At 31.0% G+C, this 15,100-nt stretch overlaps 1 protein-coding gene across 1 annotated transcript in view; it reads left to right on the top strand.

Annotated features, from left to right (window-relative positions):
• Positions 1-15,100, top strand: part of LOC134697653 (glutamate receptor-like) — a 37,658-nt gene that overhangs the window by 6,042 nt on the left and 16,516 nt on the right. The window contains exons 3-4 of the mRNA XM_063559936.1: positions 12,568-12,813; positions 13,012-13,208. Of these exons, the coding sequence (XP_063416006.1) occupies positions 12,568-12,813; positions 13,012-13,208 (443 nt within the window). The remainder of the gene's footprint in view (positions 1-12,567; positions 12,814-13,011; positions 13,209-15,100) is intronic.

Raw genomic sequence — 15,100 nt, 5'->3', positions numbered from 1 at the left:
TTACTCTTTTATAATTTATGATGGCATGATACTAAATTTTCATTTTGGTTCGTTTGCATCTTTTGGTGCTAAGTATGGCATCCATTTCGCTGAACAATTATTGCCGCGTTGAACAAGCATTGGTGGCCTCGGACTGGTTTTCTGTTCGGGTTGTTGGTCCATTTCCATTTCTATTCTATCTTCTTACTCTCATAACTCAAATTTGTAAGTCAGGTTAAAATACAGTAGGAATCTTCATTCTTTGAAAATATATAAAATATGCATGCTATTAGGACATATAAAAGAAAGTGTTCCCCCTTTTGCCTTTTATACACAACACCGTCGATACTAAATGATACCCGTCGGTATTAATTGTATTGTAATCGTAATTTTATACGGTGAAATAGCCTCCGAGTCTTCAACCTAAAAAGTTAAAAAAGATACCAATATTCAAATTGTTAATATAATACTGCATGAGCTGACACGTGCATACATGTTCCAAGTTTCGAAAATGGGACCCCAATGGACCAAATTACGCACATGTGTTCGAATATGCTTCTGTTATTCCAATAGATGTTAGTTAAATGTGGTCATATTGTTTTTATTAACTCATTTTATATATTTAATAATGATGCCCATAAGCATTAAACAGCTGCCTTGTCGACAATACATTCCTCGGGCGATGTCAATATCTAAATATCAGTCTAAAATGACTCATACATGTCTGTTGACACACAAGTACTATCGTATTGCAAGATGAGATTTATACATGCCCATGTTATATGATTTTCACACATAACCAGCATAGTTAAACGAACATATATTAATGTAGCGAAATCTGTATGACAGAATCATATTCAATAAGTGTAGAAGACTTTTTCCCAGTTGGATTTGATTAGGTCTTTTCATTACAAGAGGAAAGTTTTCATATATATGCGTAACAAAAAGCTATCATTAATCTTAAAATGTCTTATATTTACATTTCAGCCATTTTTTTTTTCGATCTAAAGGCCTTTGAAAAATACTTTTAATATAATATTGACATTTAAGTTCTTCTTATTAATGATTGTTAATCGAAAAATTTCTCTTCTCATACAAACAATATTCAAGTATAAACATCAAAGTGTTTAAAGGCAAAAATCCTTTGGGATATTGAACATCAGACTTCTGATATTAAATTTTAGTTTTCTTGAAAATTTCCCATCTCGAGTTGACTTTGACAGACAGTTTGCGATTGCTTTATTAATAACATCAAACATTTCTTGCACGTTTTCCAATCTTTTGTCATTTGTCTCGGGGTATAAACCTACTGGAGATAGATTTTCACTTTGTAACTGACCCAACAAATGATTATCTTATTAATGGTCATACACGACATTTTCACAGGCAGATGGCTTCAGAAAAGAATAAGACATGCATATATACATTATTATAGTTTATAGATGCTAGCTGAAGCCCGCCTACGGGTGCCAATTTTTTGTTAATGTAGGGGAGACCCATTGGTGACCTTTGCCTGGTTTCTGCTCTTTGGTAAGGTTGGTTTCTCTTTAACACATTCCCCATTTCCGTTCTCAATTTTATACATTCATGTAGCTATGGTAGCCGGTTATGCTTATTCTGTTATAGCAAATGGTCTTATTCTTTTTACACTGTGAATATGGATATTTTCGCGGGTTGTTCTTTTGCAATTTCAATATACATAAACCAGCATCTAAAATACATATGTTTAACATATCACTAGTGCTTCTGCCTAAAACTTGTTTTGTGTGTGTGTAATTTAGAGCAAATTGCGGGGTTGTAAACTAATCAAATGAAAGAAGTAATACATAAAAAATTTCCATGTGTATGATGAAAATTATTTTTTTTGTAACATGATTTAAGAAATTTAAATTTTTAACTATATATTTAAAATTTATATGCAAAAATGATCAGTTTTTTTTAACATTTATAATAGTAAGTTGAATAATACGGTGGCAGAATGCGGCCATGAAAGAAAAAAAATTATGTTGGTCCCTCAAGATGCTATGTCGTTCCCTCAAGATGTTATGTTGTTCCCGCAAGATACTATGTCGTTCCCCCAATATATCATGTCGTTCCCTCAAGATAGTAATATGTCGTTTCCTCAAGATACTATTTTTTTTCCTCAAGATGATATGTCGTTCCCTCAAGATGCTATATTGTTCCCTCAAGATAGTTATCTCGTCCCCTCAAGATAATATGTCGTTCCCTCAAGATGATATTTCGTTCCCTCAAGATATCATGTCGTTCCCTTAAGATATTATGTCGTTCCCTCTAGATACTATGTTTTCCCTCAAGATGAGATGTCGTTCTCTCAAGATGCTTTGTTGTTCCCTCAAGAAAGTTATCTCGTTCCCTCAACATAGCAATATCAATACAATTTTAAAACTATGTATTAGGAAACAACAAAGTATCGTGAGGAAGCGACATAATAACTTGAGGGACCGACATATCATCTTGAGGGAACAACATAGTATCTTGAGGGAACGACATAGCATCTTGAGGGAACGACATAGTATCTTGAGGGAACAACATATTTTTTTTCTTTCATGGCCGCATTCTGCCACCGTATATATGACTGTAAGAAGATATGAAGGTGTTGAATGTTTTCCAATGAGACCACTATTTACTAAATTGAAGCGCAGTGCATGTAAACACTTATAGACCTTCAACAATACAGCCTTGATGCTTTTTGTCATAGATACTGATTCCCTATAGTTAAAATATGTTTTTTACAGGAAAGAAAAACAACTTTCAATACAACCATCGCTAACAGTTTTAACAATAAAAATCGTGGTTACCCTTCTATCGATAAGTGTCATGCCTAAAAATGACTTACATGTCCCCGTCTTTCCACCAAAAATACGGTAAGGTCCACGTTTAATGGTAGCACATTTTCTTTAAATTTTGAATCTGATATAACTTGAAAAACAAACAGTATTATTTATTTACTTAGATATAGGAAGATGTGGTGTGAGTGCCAATGAGACAACTCTCCATCCAAATAACAATTTAAAAATTAAACCATTATAGGTTAAAGTACGGCCTTCAACACGATTTTACATGAATTAAACCGGAATGTGGTATTCAGTACGTAGATGCAACTGGACGATATTTATCTAAACGCACTCAAGAACATCTGTATTGTTTTAAAAGACCCAATACATTCAAAAGTATCATTTATCAACACCTTAAGAAGCACAATCATCCTTTTAAATGTTTATCAGTTCAACCATTAGAAGTAGTAAATAAGCAGCCTGGTGAATCTCATTCAAAGTTTGTACGATCACGGAAAATAATTGAATTAAATTGGATTAAAAAATTACAGAGAGTCTATCCGCTCGGTCTAATTGATATTATCATGGGAATAGGTAATATATCTAGACCCGATTCCGTTAACATTTTGGATATTGTTTCTAAACCTGTTCGTAAAAACCGTTCTCACGGTCTTAGAAAAAAATCGCAATCAAAGAAAATTTCGGACCAATCATACCAATATTTCGGATTTAATTTCTATTTCAAAAAAAAACCGGCAGCTATGTTCATTACCGGTTAATAGGTTAAATAAAATTTTGGAGGATTGCAACACAATTTCATATAACAGTCCTAAGTATGAAATAGTTCAAATTGTTATGGCATATTGTTATTCTAAACTATTTCCAAAAATTGATCGCCCTAAAGATCATAAAAAACATTTTATTAAAATAAAGTATGTCAAATTGAATAAAGGTTTTGATTTTGTAAATATTGCCGGTATATTTAACGACCATTCTGTTAAAGAACAAATTCCTGGATATTTTGACAATACTGAGCTCCCTCTTATTTGTTATATATACAAGAAATCTACTCGAAAATTTGTGTTCAATTATAACCAATTGTGTAAAGATGTTAATATCAGTGCAAATACACCTACATTTTGTACTTCATGTAATTGTATTAATTCCGCATGCATTTATGGACCCATTTCCCATGTTATAACAGGAGATCTTAACATCGTTCAAGACCGAGAGTTAAAATCAATCCTCAGTAAAGGACCTAAATATCGTCCCCCTTCAGTTATTAATTAGAATGAGTGTCGTAATATCATCCACGACTCACTCCGTACTTACTGTTTGAAATGGCTAAAACGGGAAAAAGCTGACAAAAAATCTTTGGACTCCTTTTTCAATTCAGTAATGAATATAGTTGATATACGTATTCAACATTTGAAAGAACATTTTTATTATTAACAAAAACCATTATAAACCTATTTCTCGTATAAAAAAAAACTAAAAGAACTAGCCAAGGAATTTGTTTTTGTCCCGGCCGATAAAGCTACTAATAATATTATTATTGTTTGACGTAAATTTTACATTGAGGTTCTGAAAAAAGAAATGACCAATTCCCCAACATTCCAACTGACTCCATTTTCAGAAAACGACATCTGTAACAAACATAAACTTTTAGCTTTACAAGCAGAACCAAATACAATATAAGTCCCAGCTGTGTATTGGCTTCCGAAGCTCCACAAAAAACCTTATATAGATTTATTTCGTCTTCAAGCCATTGTTCCTCAACTAAATTGTCTATTCTTCTTACCAGTACACTTGGTACAATAAAAAACCTGATAATAAATTGTTCAAATAAGGCTTTCGAAAATAGTGGAATTAATTACTTTTGGAGTGTCAAGAACTCGTTGGAAGTACTTGATAAATTGCATGCTTATATTGGTGATTTTGAATCTGTTCGAAGTTTTGATTTTTCTACCCTGTATACCACATTGCCTCACATTCTCATTAAGAAAAAATTCACCCACCTAATTAAGTGGGCATTTAAAAAGTCAGAATGTGAATATATATGTTCAAACTCTTTTAGGTCATTTTTTAGTAGCAATAAACAAAAAAACTATGTCAATTGGACATGCTTTGATACTATATATGCCCTTGAATTTTTACTAGATAACATTTTTGTTCGCTTTGGAGATTCCGTATATCGTCAGGTTATCGGAATTCTAATGGGGACTAACTGTGCACTACTTATTGCGGACCTGTTTTTGTATTGCTATGAGTTACAATTTATGACAAAAATCAGCAAAGACCCATCGAAACAACATCTAATAAACAAATTTAATAATACTTTTAGATATTTGGATGACATTTTGGCTCTCAATAATGACGACTTCAGCATGTATACTAAAACAAATTATCCTGCTGAACTAACTTTAAATAAAGCTAATATTAACAATAACCACTGCCCTTTCCTCGATCTTGATATCTATATCACTAACGGAAAGCTTAATACTAAAATTTATGATAAAAGAGATGATTTTTCATTTCCTTTCGTCAATTATCCATTTTTAGATGGTGACGTTCCCTTGTCACCATCTTATGGTGTTTATATATCTCAACTTGTACGATTTGCTCGTGTTTGTAACAATGTTTTAGATTTTAACGAGAGAAATTTATGTATTACTAAAAAATTATTACACCAGTGATTTCGATATCACAAACTAGTCAAAACATTTACTAAATTTTATCATCAGTATAAGGACATCATTCGTAAATATAGCTCAACATGCAGACTTCTTATACGTTTAGGTATTTCACATCCAATTCTTTATGGAAATATTCTTTATAAAGCACAAAAATGTCAGTATTCACCGCAGAAACTAACAAAACCTTTAAATAGACCTATTAAGAAGGGATATAGTTACGTTACTGTTGTCAGATCATTAAAGATTGCATATTTTGGCGTTAATATTGATTCACTTATAGGGTCTTTGCATCGGAAATAAACACATTTATTCAAAAAACAGTTGTTGGCATGACACGGGTTATGTTCTTCTCATATATGTTATGATTGTATGATACTAAACCCCTAAGGGGAAGGATTGTGACTGATATGCATATGATGAAATCATAATCTTTCAATCAGTTTAATTGAAGTCTATAGCTGGCATATAAGTTAACTGCTAGTAGTCTGTTGATATTTATGTATAATTGCCATTTTGTTTATTTTCTTTGGTTACATCTTCTGACATCAGACTCGGACTTCTCTGGAATTGAATTTTAAATGTACGTATTGTTATGCGTTTACTTTTCTACGTTGGCTAAAGGTATAGGGGGAGGGTTGAGATCACATTAACATGTTTAACCCCGCCGCATTTTTGCGCCTGTCCCAAGTCAGGAGCCTCTGGTCTCTGTTAGTCTTGTAATATTTTAAGTTTAGTTTCTTGTGTACAATTTGTAAATTAGTATGGCGTTCATTATCACTGAACTAGTATATATTTGTTTAGAGGCCAGCTGAAGGACACCTCCGGGTGCGGGAATTTGGCGTTACATTGAAGACCTGTTGGTGACCTTCCGCTGTTGTTTTTTCTATGGTCGGGTTGTTGTCTCTTTGATACCTTCCCCATTTCCATTCTCAATTTTATTCATTCAATTTATACCTAGTATGTTATTATTAAAATTTGTTCTCTAAAACCAAGTAGATACGCATAGCTCAATCTCTTTATGGTATGGCCAATGACTAATCTCATATGACCCCATACAGACTGTAGTTTGTGCCACGGTAAATAGAGTGGTCACAATTACTGTAGCTGTGAGAATCAATTACAATTACTTGTCATTTTAACACATTTTTATAATGTTCACATAATATCAATATTTTTTCTTTCTTATGGTGACTTCTTGTTCCCATTTGACAAGTTAGTCAAACTTTGAGAATTATTAACTCTTACCTTCTAGTATATTTTTGTTATGAATTAAATGAGACATTTTGTCTCAAATATCGGGTCATAAAATTATAGATTAACTCGTATCTCCTAGTGTACTTTTTTTTTTGTATGAATGAAATGAGACATGCTGTCTGAAATGATCAGACTGATCATCATGAATTACTATTTTGCTGAAATAATGCGCACGTTGCATTACTTCCATAACATTTGTTGAGCAAGACTGTACTAACGAAGCTGTACTAACATCTTGATGTACACTGAACCCTTTTAACGTTCAAGGATATTTAACTTATAAAAAGATACCAAATATAAAAACCAATATAGAAAAAATAAAAGCATCGAAACATAAGAATATATCCCAAATACCTGCTCCGCTAGTGGTCCCGTCATGTTATTAATTTTAACTTGGATAATCTATAAATTAGCTTTCTTTGGTTACCAGTTACATGACTAGATTATTCACTTAAAGTGATGATTTATTAATTGTGTTTTTATTTTCGTTAAATAGAAAATGGAAGTTAATTGGGTATTCATATATGACACATAATCACTACATGCACAACAAAAGCGAATTTCTCTATTTTTATACAAAATTTAGAAACCAAAAAACTGGAGTTGTTTGTTTCCTCTGCCATATACTGATTCTCTTTTCTACGTGTATTTATATTATTTATCTATTATTGTAAAAAAAAACAAAAAAAAAACTGCTATACTGGGATACTGAGTGAATTTATGCAATTACCTGTTAATTGATTACATTCCCTTTATTTGAACTTTTGTTGAATAGTTGTTTCAACGGCAATCATACAACATATCCTTATTTTAATAGATGTAATTTCTTTAATAAAATAAATATTAAATAAATCAAAGTAAAACAATTGAGATATCGTCTTTGAACTAATCTTAAAATATTTCTGGAAGAATCTAATTTCATAAATTGTGTTAATTTATTTAATTTTGTATTAATAAATATTGATAAGAAGTTGTTGGTTTTTTTTAGATCTGAAACAGACGTTCATGTACAGTATAAAATTATGCAACGTCTGACCACTAAGGGTTTGAAACTAAGCAGATTCATAATAATACTATATAAGAAATAAATTATCTACTTGAAAATGGTTTTACTCTTCATGCTGTCTTAATACTAAATTGTCTTACTATATTTTTCATTCTTTTATTTAAAAAACCAACTGTATGCACAAATAGACGACATAAATTCGAGGTCTCCAACATTATAATATCCGAATAGTTGTTTTATCTGTATATTTATTTTCTCTGGGTTCCTCTTTCTCTCATGATATTTTGACCGGCTGTTGATTTGCATGACGGATGATACATTCATAGCAGGAGAACCTTAGACTGTCGATATACAATGTCTGTGGAACGTGTACATTCTAAAATTGAGAATGGAAATTGGGTTTGTGTCAAAGAGACAACAACCCGACCATAGAGCAGACAACAATCATGTTATTCTGAACGACTTTTTTTGTGCTTTATATTACTACTAGATAAGTATTCTCCCTATGACATTTACTCACAGTAATTGCAGATTAATGTTGTTGCAATAAAAACAATGACATAATAAATTTTAAAAAAATTATCATTTGAAACTGGCACTATTACCGAATTGCAATATGTGTTTGTATCATATAACAACTTTTAATTGGCATAACATGGTCAATTATACAAAGAATTCCTAACAATTCCAAAATTAACCGCGTTATTTCCCCACTAATTGGGAGAAGTCGATATTTTGATAAATATTTAAGAGAAACCGGTGAATTTGAAGACGCACGACAGAGGATTTACACTTTGCGTGTCAAATCAATTTTGCACATTTCTACTCCTTTTCATTTTAGTTACTATGGAAACGAATTATTTAATTCCCTGAGCGAAAGATTTATTTTGTTTCAGAGGATAATGGATTTGTACAAGTTTGGTGGAAGTCATTTGTCGAATGAAGCTTTCAGAAAGTGTTTGTAGATAGTGATATCGACTTCTATAACAGATATCATATAGATGTATATTTCGTTTTGACAAGTCTAGTTCATATGTCGTAATTGCTTTCTGATATAATGGCTTTCCTGATCTCGTTCTGATAGGAGAATCTTTTAAAAGAGAAGAGAAAAAAGTAAAACCACAAAAAAACTGAACTTCGAGGAAAATTCTAAACGGGAAGTCCCTAATCAGATGTCAAAATATAAAACACATCAAACGAACGGACAACAATTGTCATATTCCTGACTTGGTACAGGCATTTTCTTATGTAGAGTATACATGTAACAAACGTATCGATAACATTTGTTTTCGCACATTTATATAAACAATAAAAACTACAAAACTACATTAGCGTACATTTACCAATCTGCCTAAGATTCAGGCAGTGGTGAAAACATCACAAACAAAAAGCCACTCAAGTTGACATTAATTTATATTCAAATTGTATAATAGTGCTCAAATATTACATTTGTTTCCTTTTCCTGGTTTGGTAATCCAATATATAATTTGGTTGAAATACACTAGAAATGAACAAATAAAGGCCTTTAACTCCGTAATTTTGCTATGATCACTCTAAACAAAAGGTATCCAGAGATTTCTCGAATTACCAGACACGCAGAAACAAAAGACAATTTCTAACTGTAAACTCTGAGTAAGATGGTTAGGTGGTTGATTATTTATTCATTTTTAGGGAGGAGTGTTTGGTATTCATGATCTCAAACTAAGTTATTGTCATCTTTTTGGCATTTTTCATCCATTAATGTTTAAAGGTAGTAGATATCATAATTTTATTTTTTAATTTTTTTCATATATATTTTTTAATGTTTAAATTTGGTAGTGCTGTTATTACAGACTTATTGAGGACGGATGTCAAGGACGCTGTGGTAGTCATTAAATTTCTTTATAACCATTATTTTGGATTACACCACAAAATGTGTTCTAAACAAAGACAGATAAGTTAAAGTATTTTATTTAATGAAAAAGGAATAAACTCTGCCCACCTTCTAATACAGGAAGAAATAATAAAGAGTGTCAAATTCATCTGCGACCTGCCTTCTCCTTTTGGCAAATATTCATGCAGAGAAAGGGGATAGAATATAATGGTAATGAACATTCTTGTTTATCAACTTATTTATAATTCCAAACTGTACACACTTACATTTACAATATTATTTTCAAAATTAAGTTTAATTTATCGCAGAAAGCATTTTGTGTTTTAACAAGCCGAGAAATCAGATAACACTATCTGGTTTGTTTGACCGAGTAATATATAGAGACCATTAGTTATGGACATTTATTTCGTCATATCGTTTGTTAATGATTCCTTCTTCGTGTACTGATCTTGATAGATGCATATCTTTTATGAGCTACTAAAACTGAATGTTGATACCTAACATAAAAACACAGTTTGTGGTGTTTAGCCTTGTTGTTTTCACAAGGTACATAACTGATTTAGTTATATATACTTACAAATATATATAAAATAACTATCAAATAAATGTTCAACAGCAAATATTTGTGTTCTTACTGTATCAAAAAATGTTGAAACAAAATGTAACCTTTAGTCTTAAAAAAGGTGTCACACCTCCAATGTACAAACTAGTAAAATTATAACTAACTGACTCTCGCCTTTGATCTTATTGGTAATGTACGTTAAACAAGCAAAGTAATAAATTGTAGAACAGAAATATATTTTGACCATTGTTAGTCAAAATGAAATGTAGTTGTACGCATGCACTTACACCAATATTTCAGGGAAGGTGTACTATATGATATGCTAATAAATATTTTCAGAAAATCAGGGTGCTAATTTTAAAATATTTTCTAGAAAACATTTTCATATGTGTTTTCTATTCTTTTGGTCAGCAAGTCTCCTCCCAGTAAAATGATTTTTCTTTTTTGGAACTTCAAGTGCGTATAAAATTATTTAATTTAGATAGTATGAATTTTCACGATATTTTGTTCAATTTCTTACTTAATAATTTGCCTACAATATTATATTCTTTTTATAACGTACATAAGATCTGTTCGTAATGATAATAACAAAAGTAATATTGTTACAATTTGATATCAAAACATACTTTAAATTTATTCTTTGCTTATTTTTTGTCATTTATTATAGGCCACTGGATTTCTAGTTAAATTTGTTAACGTAACATTTTGCCCTGTCGTAGCCTTTCACAGATGACTATATGGTGTGGGTTTTACTTATTGTTGAAGGTTGCTTAAGAGTTTGGATGTTTGGTGGAAAGTTGCCACATTTGCAGATAACGCATCTCATTATCTATATACATATTAATAGTCGATTCATTTTGAGTTTCCACTACGAAAAAAAGAAATCGAGCTCAAAGATTTATAAACAAAATGTTGAGTCTAAATTCTTCAGCAAATAATAATCTATTTGTGTTAAAGTTAAGTACATATTATTGGAATTGATTTATAATTTATAACAATTAAGAAAACTTGCGGCAATGTATTAACTTGATTTGCAGTTTTCCTTAACAACAAGATTTCGTGCAAAAATGCCTTTTATCACAATTATCTTTAAGCATCGGTTATTTCTTTAGACGGTCATTCTTAATTTCTTTTGCAATGTGCCATGTGAAACGAGGTAAAGAAAATTATTAAATTCTCATTTCTCCAGGGACAAATATAACTAAGAAATCGATCTCGTTTCCACCATGCTTTTCGACAATAAAACAGAAATTTGATTATGGAAGAACTACCGTTCATCTTTACCCTACTGTGTACGTTCAAATCGATTGCGGACGCTGAGACTTTTGCTTTCAAATATCTGAAATAAAAACAACGTCAAGTTAGGTTATCAATTATATCAACTTTACCACTAAAGTACGATTTATTCTGTGGTATCAGTGTTTCCATTCAATGCATTTCGTCGCACAAGTTTAAAGCGATTAGTTTGAATGTTTTTATGGGTATTATTTTGTAAAAATCATTATTCCCCAGACGATCTGATAGGTTTGTTATGGGGACATTCCAGTTCTTGAAATCGTGATTTACAGACAGAAGAGCTTTAACATAAACACATTTCTCGTTATGATATTTGTTTACCCTTTTATCACACTTGAATGATACAATAGTGCTTGCTATCGTTAGTAAATGGTGTTATATTTTGTATTGAGTATTGAAATAAAACTATTGAGATGGTTTATAAACCTGTCTTTCTTACGTGTTATTGTTTGCGTGGTAACTCGAACACATCAATTGAGTCTTAAAGTGTGAAATGTCCATTTTTGATAAACACCAGCTCTAATGAGATTGTAAATTGACAGAATAAGAATACATATACACACATACATTTACAAAAGTCATGAAAACAACACAGCATACAGTGCAGAGAAGGATACTATAGATGACATGCAAAAGTTAAAAGCATAGTATGTCAATGAAAAGTATATCGAACAGCGGTATACTACTGTTGCCTCTATTTAAAACATAACACAAGTTAATAGTTATAGTTTATTGAGTTCCTATGATTATTTTTAACTGTTTTAATTGTTCATTGATATCAATGTAACTTTAATAATGCAATGGCAATGCAAAAGAGCAGAAATATATCAAAGTAACACTTAAACTCATAGAGAAAACAAAAAGAACAAATAACAGTCAACAAACACAACGTTAGAAAATTTATGACTTTGCAACACAAACCCCACCTAAAATGATGGTTATATCACGCCCTCCTTTGTACTGCATTAAATCATGCATATCTGATATAGCTGATGACGAAAAGAAATGTTGTAGGAGAACAATAACGATGCCGAATGCTATTAACATGTTTAAAAAGAATTGTTGTAGATTTACAAGCTAATAACGTTCTTCGTTTTCTCTTGTAGTTTGTAATTTATTGGAACACAATGTCTATGGAATCCTTGGAGCATTTCAGTCATGTGCCTTATCAACAATCCAGTCGTATACGGACACATTTAAAGTCCCCTTTATTTCGTTAAGCATGCCACAACAGTCTTCTTCTCCAGACCCATACCAGCTTTATATAAGACCTGCCTATATAAAAGGACTACTGGATGTTGTACAGTTAAAACAGTGGAACAAAATATTTTACATTTATGAAGCAGACGATGGTATGTATTTTTGTCCTTGACTCGTTAATTATATATCTAAACAATCTTGAAAACGAATCAAACAAAAGTACATGTACGATGATGTAGATTCTATTTTCGTTTGTAGAAGTTTGAATTTTTCCCGAATATTCCAATTACTATTTTGAATATGATCAACTAATTCAAAAACTGATTTAAATATGTGCATTTATTTTTCAGGATTAGTAAGACTTCAACAATTATACCAAGACATCAATTTTAGGGAATTAGACCTAGATATAATTGTAAAGCGTATAGTGTCTGTACAAAAATGCCACCAGATGTTACGGGATATTTATAATGAGATTACAAAGGAACCGTTGAGAGTATTTCTAGACCTTACTTCTGACCAATCGCAGGAAGTAATAACAGCCATTGTAGGTATCAAAGATATTTTGTATCGTTTATTCAAATTTCACCTTCAATGTTTCTCAACAATAATTTTGTTTTTAAATATATTTTTACTCATCAGACTGATGGTTTTAATACATTATCTACCATGAAAACACTATTTCAAAAGAGCGAAAAGAGATCAAGAAGTAAATAAAACATGCAAGTCGAAGGACATGGTATACCCGTGACTAAAGCAAATACAAAGCAAAAGCAAACTGCACTAAACACTACACTGAAAACTAAAGAATAATAATGCAATACAAAGTCTTTAAAACACCAAGTTGACCTTATATGATATGGAAGGATACGAATCCACATAAGCTATTGCCTATATTGCCTAACGGACTTTTACCTTCCAAATTGTTATCCTGAGAAATAAAAATAAATACGGGTGTTACAATAACAGCTGTTTCTTCTGGAGAATCAGTTTTATTGCCTGATTTAACGGTCTTGAACTCTGTCATATTTGTCTTGCTGAACATTTGTTTAAATATCATGATGTCTTTCATCGCCTTGGTTATCTTAATTATCCTCTTGATGTCTTCTTACTTTAGTTTGAAGCTCATAATTTCCCCTGTGCAACAGAGAATAACACGTTTACACTTATTTTACAGTTAGACATAGCTTATAGAATTAAGTATACCATTGACAGCTTTGTTGTGATTAACGAATATATGTAACACGAAGTATAAAATTTGATAAGACATTTACATCTTTATTGTTGTCAAATTTTTTTTTGCATTTTCTTTTTATACTTTAGCAATGTATCAACATAAATATCTAAAAAAGTTCCTACGACTATATTCTTTTTAATTATATTTTTCTTGCGCAAAATTGATATAAGTTTATAAACGGATAATAAATTTAAAGAAAATACGTGTAAAAAATCATTTAAGCAGTGATGCACTGACTATTGAGCTGATGGTACCATCGGTGACTAAAAGTCAACAAGCGGATTTACATGTAAAATGTAGCTACTAAGTTTTGAGAAAAATAAAAATACAACTTAACCTTTTACATTCGAACCACTTTTCTGACGTTAGTCTCTCTAAAAGTTTCCCTATATTTCAGACAGTGCAACTTTTGGTTCTCATGTTTGAACACTTGTTTAAAGATTTTAACCTTTTATAATTTAATTTTCTTAAATTCATATTACACTGATAATAATATATAACAAAGGATCTGTAAAACAATATTTTGACTTTAGGCTACACAGGTTTTTCCGCTGATGTGATACTTTTACTATGTGGGTTACATTGTATTGATTAAATAAACAAAAATGAACAGAGCTAAATAGAATTTACAGATCAGATTTAAAAATAAATGATTTCAATTTCTGTTTTTATATATTGTAAATAATCAATTTTGTATCTGCGTTTAATGATTGTTTTGAGATGTTGGGTTTGTGTTATTAAGCAAAAAACCCACAAAAAACAAATATAGAAATAGTGCAATATAAAATCTTCAATAGTAGACGTGTAAACATGAATACACAAATTTCACAGATACATTCAATATTGAAATATTGATAATTAATACGTGTTTATTAGCTTTGGTAGTCTGCAATTTGCACGATTTGCTAAACAATGTTCCTATACAATGTTTAAAAAATGCATTATCTGTATTTTATAACTTCTGACAATCTACGAGTAGGTACAACTCCAGAGAGGCCGTATCTTTTTTTTTATTTGTTTTGATTTTCAACAAGTATTTTTTTTTAAAGCATGGGTGTACAACGCAAACTCTTAAACTTTTAAGAGTACATCCATTTTATATCAATCAATATCTAAAAATATCACATTTAGAATACTAATTCAACAACCACATGCACACATATCACCTTAAATTAGGATAGAGCAAAGCAGTCCGTTGCCTT

This window comes from Mytilus trossulus, chromosome 14, assembly GCF_036588685.1.
Source record: "Mytilus trossulus isolate FHL-02 chromosome 14, PNRI_Mtr1.1.1.hap1, whole genome shotgun sequence".
Classification (NCBI taxonomy): domain Eukaryota; kingdom Metazoa; phylum Mollusca; class Bivalvia; order Mytilida; family Mytilidae; genus Mytilus; species Mytilus trossulus.
The sequence above is the reverse complement of the archived record's forward strand: the minus strand, read 5'-3'. Positions and strand labels throughout refer to the sequence as shown.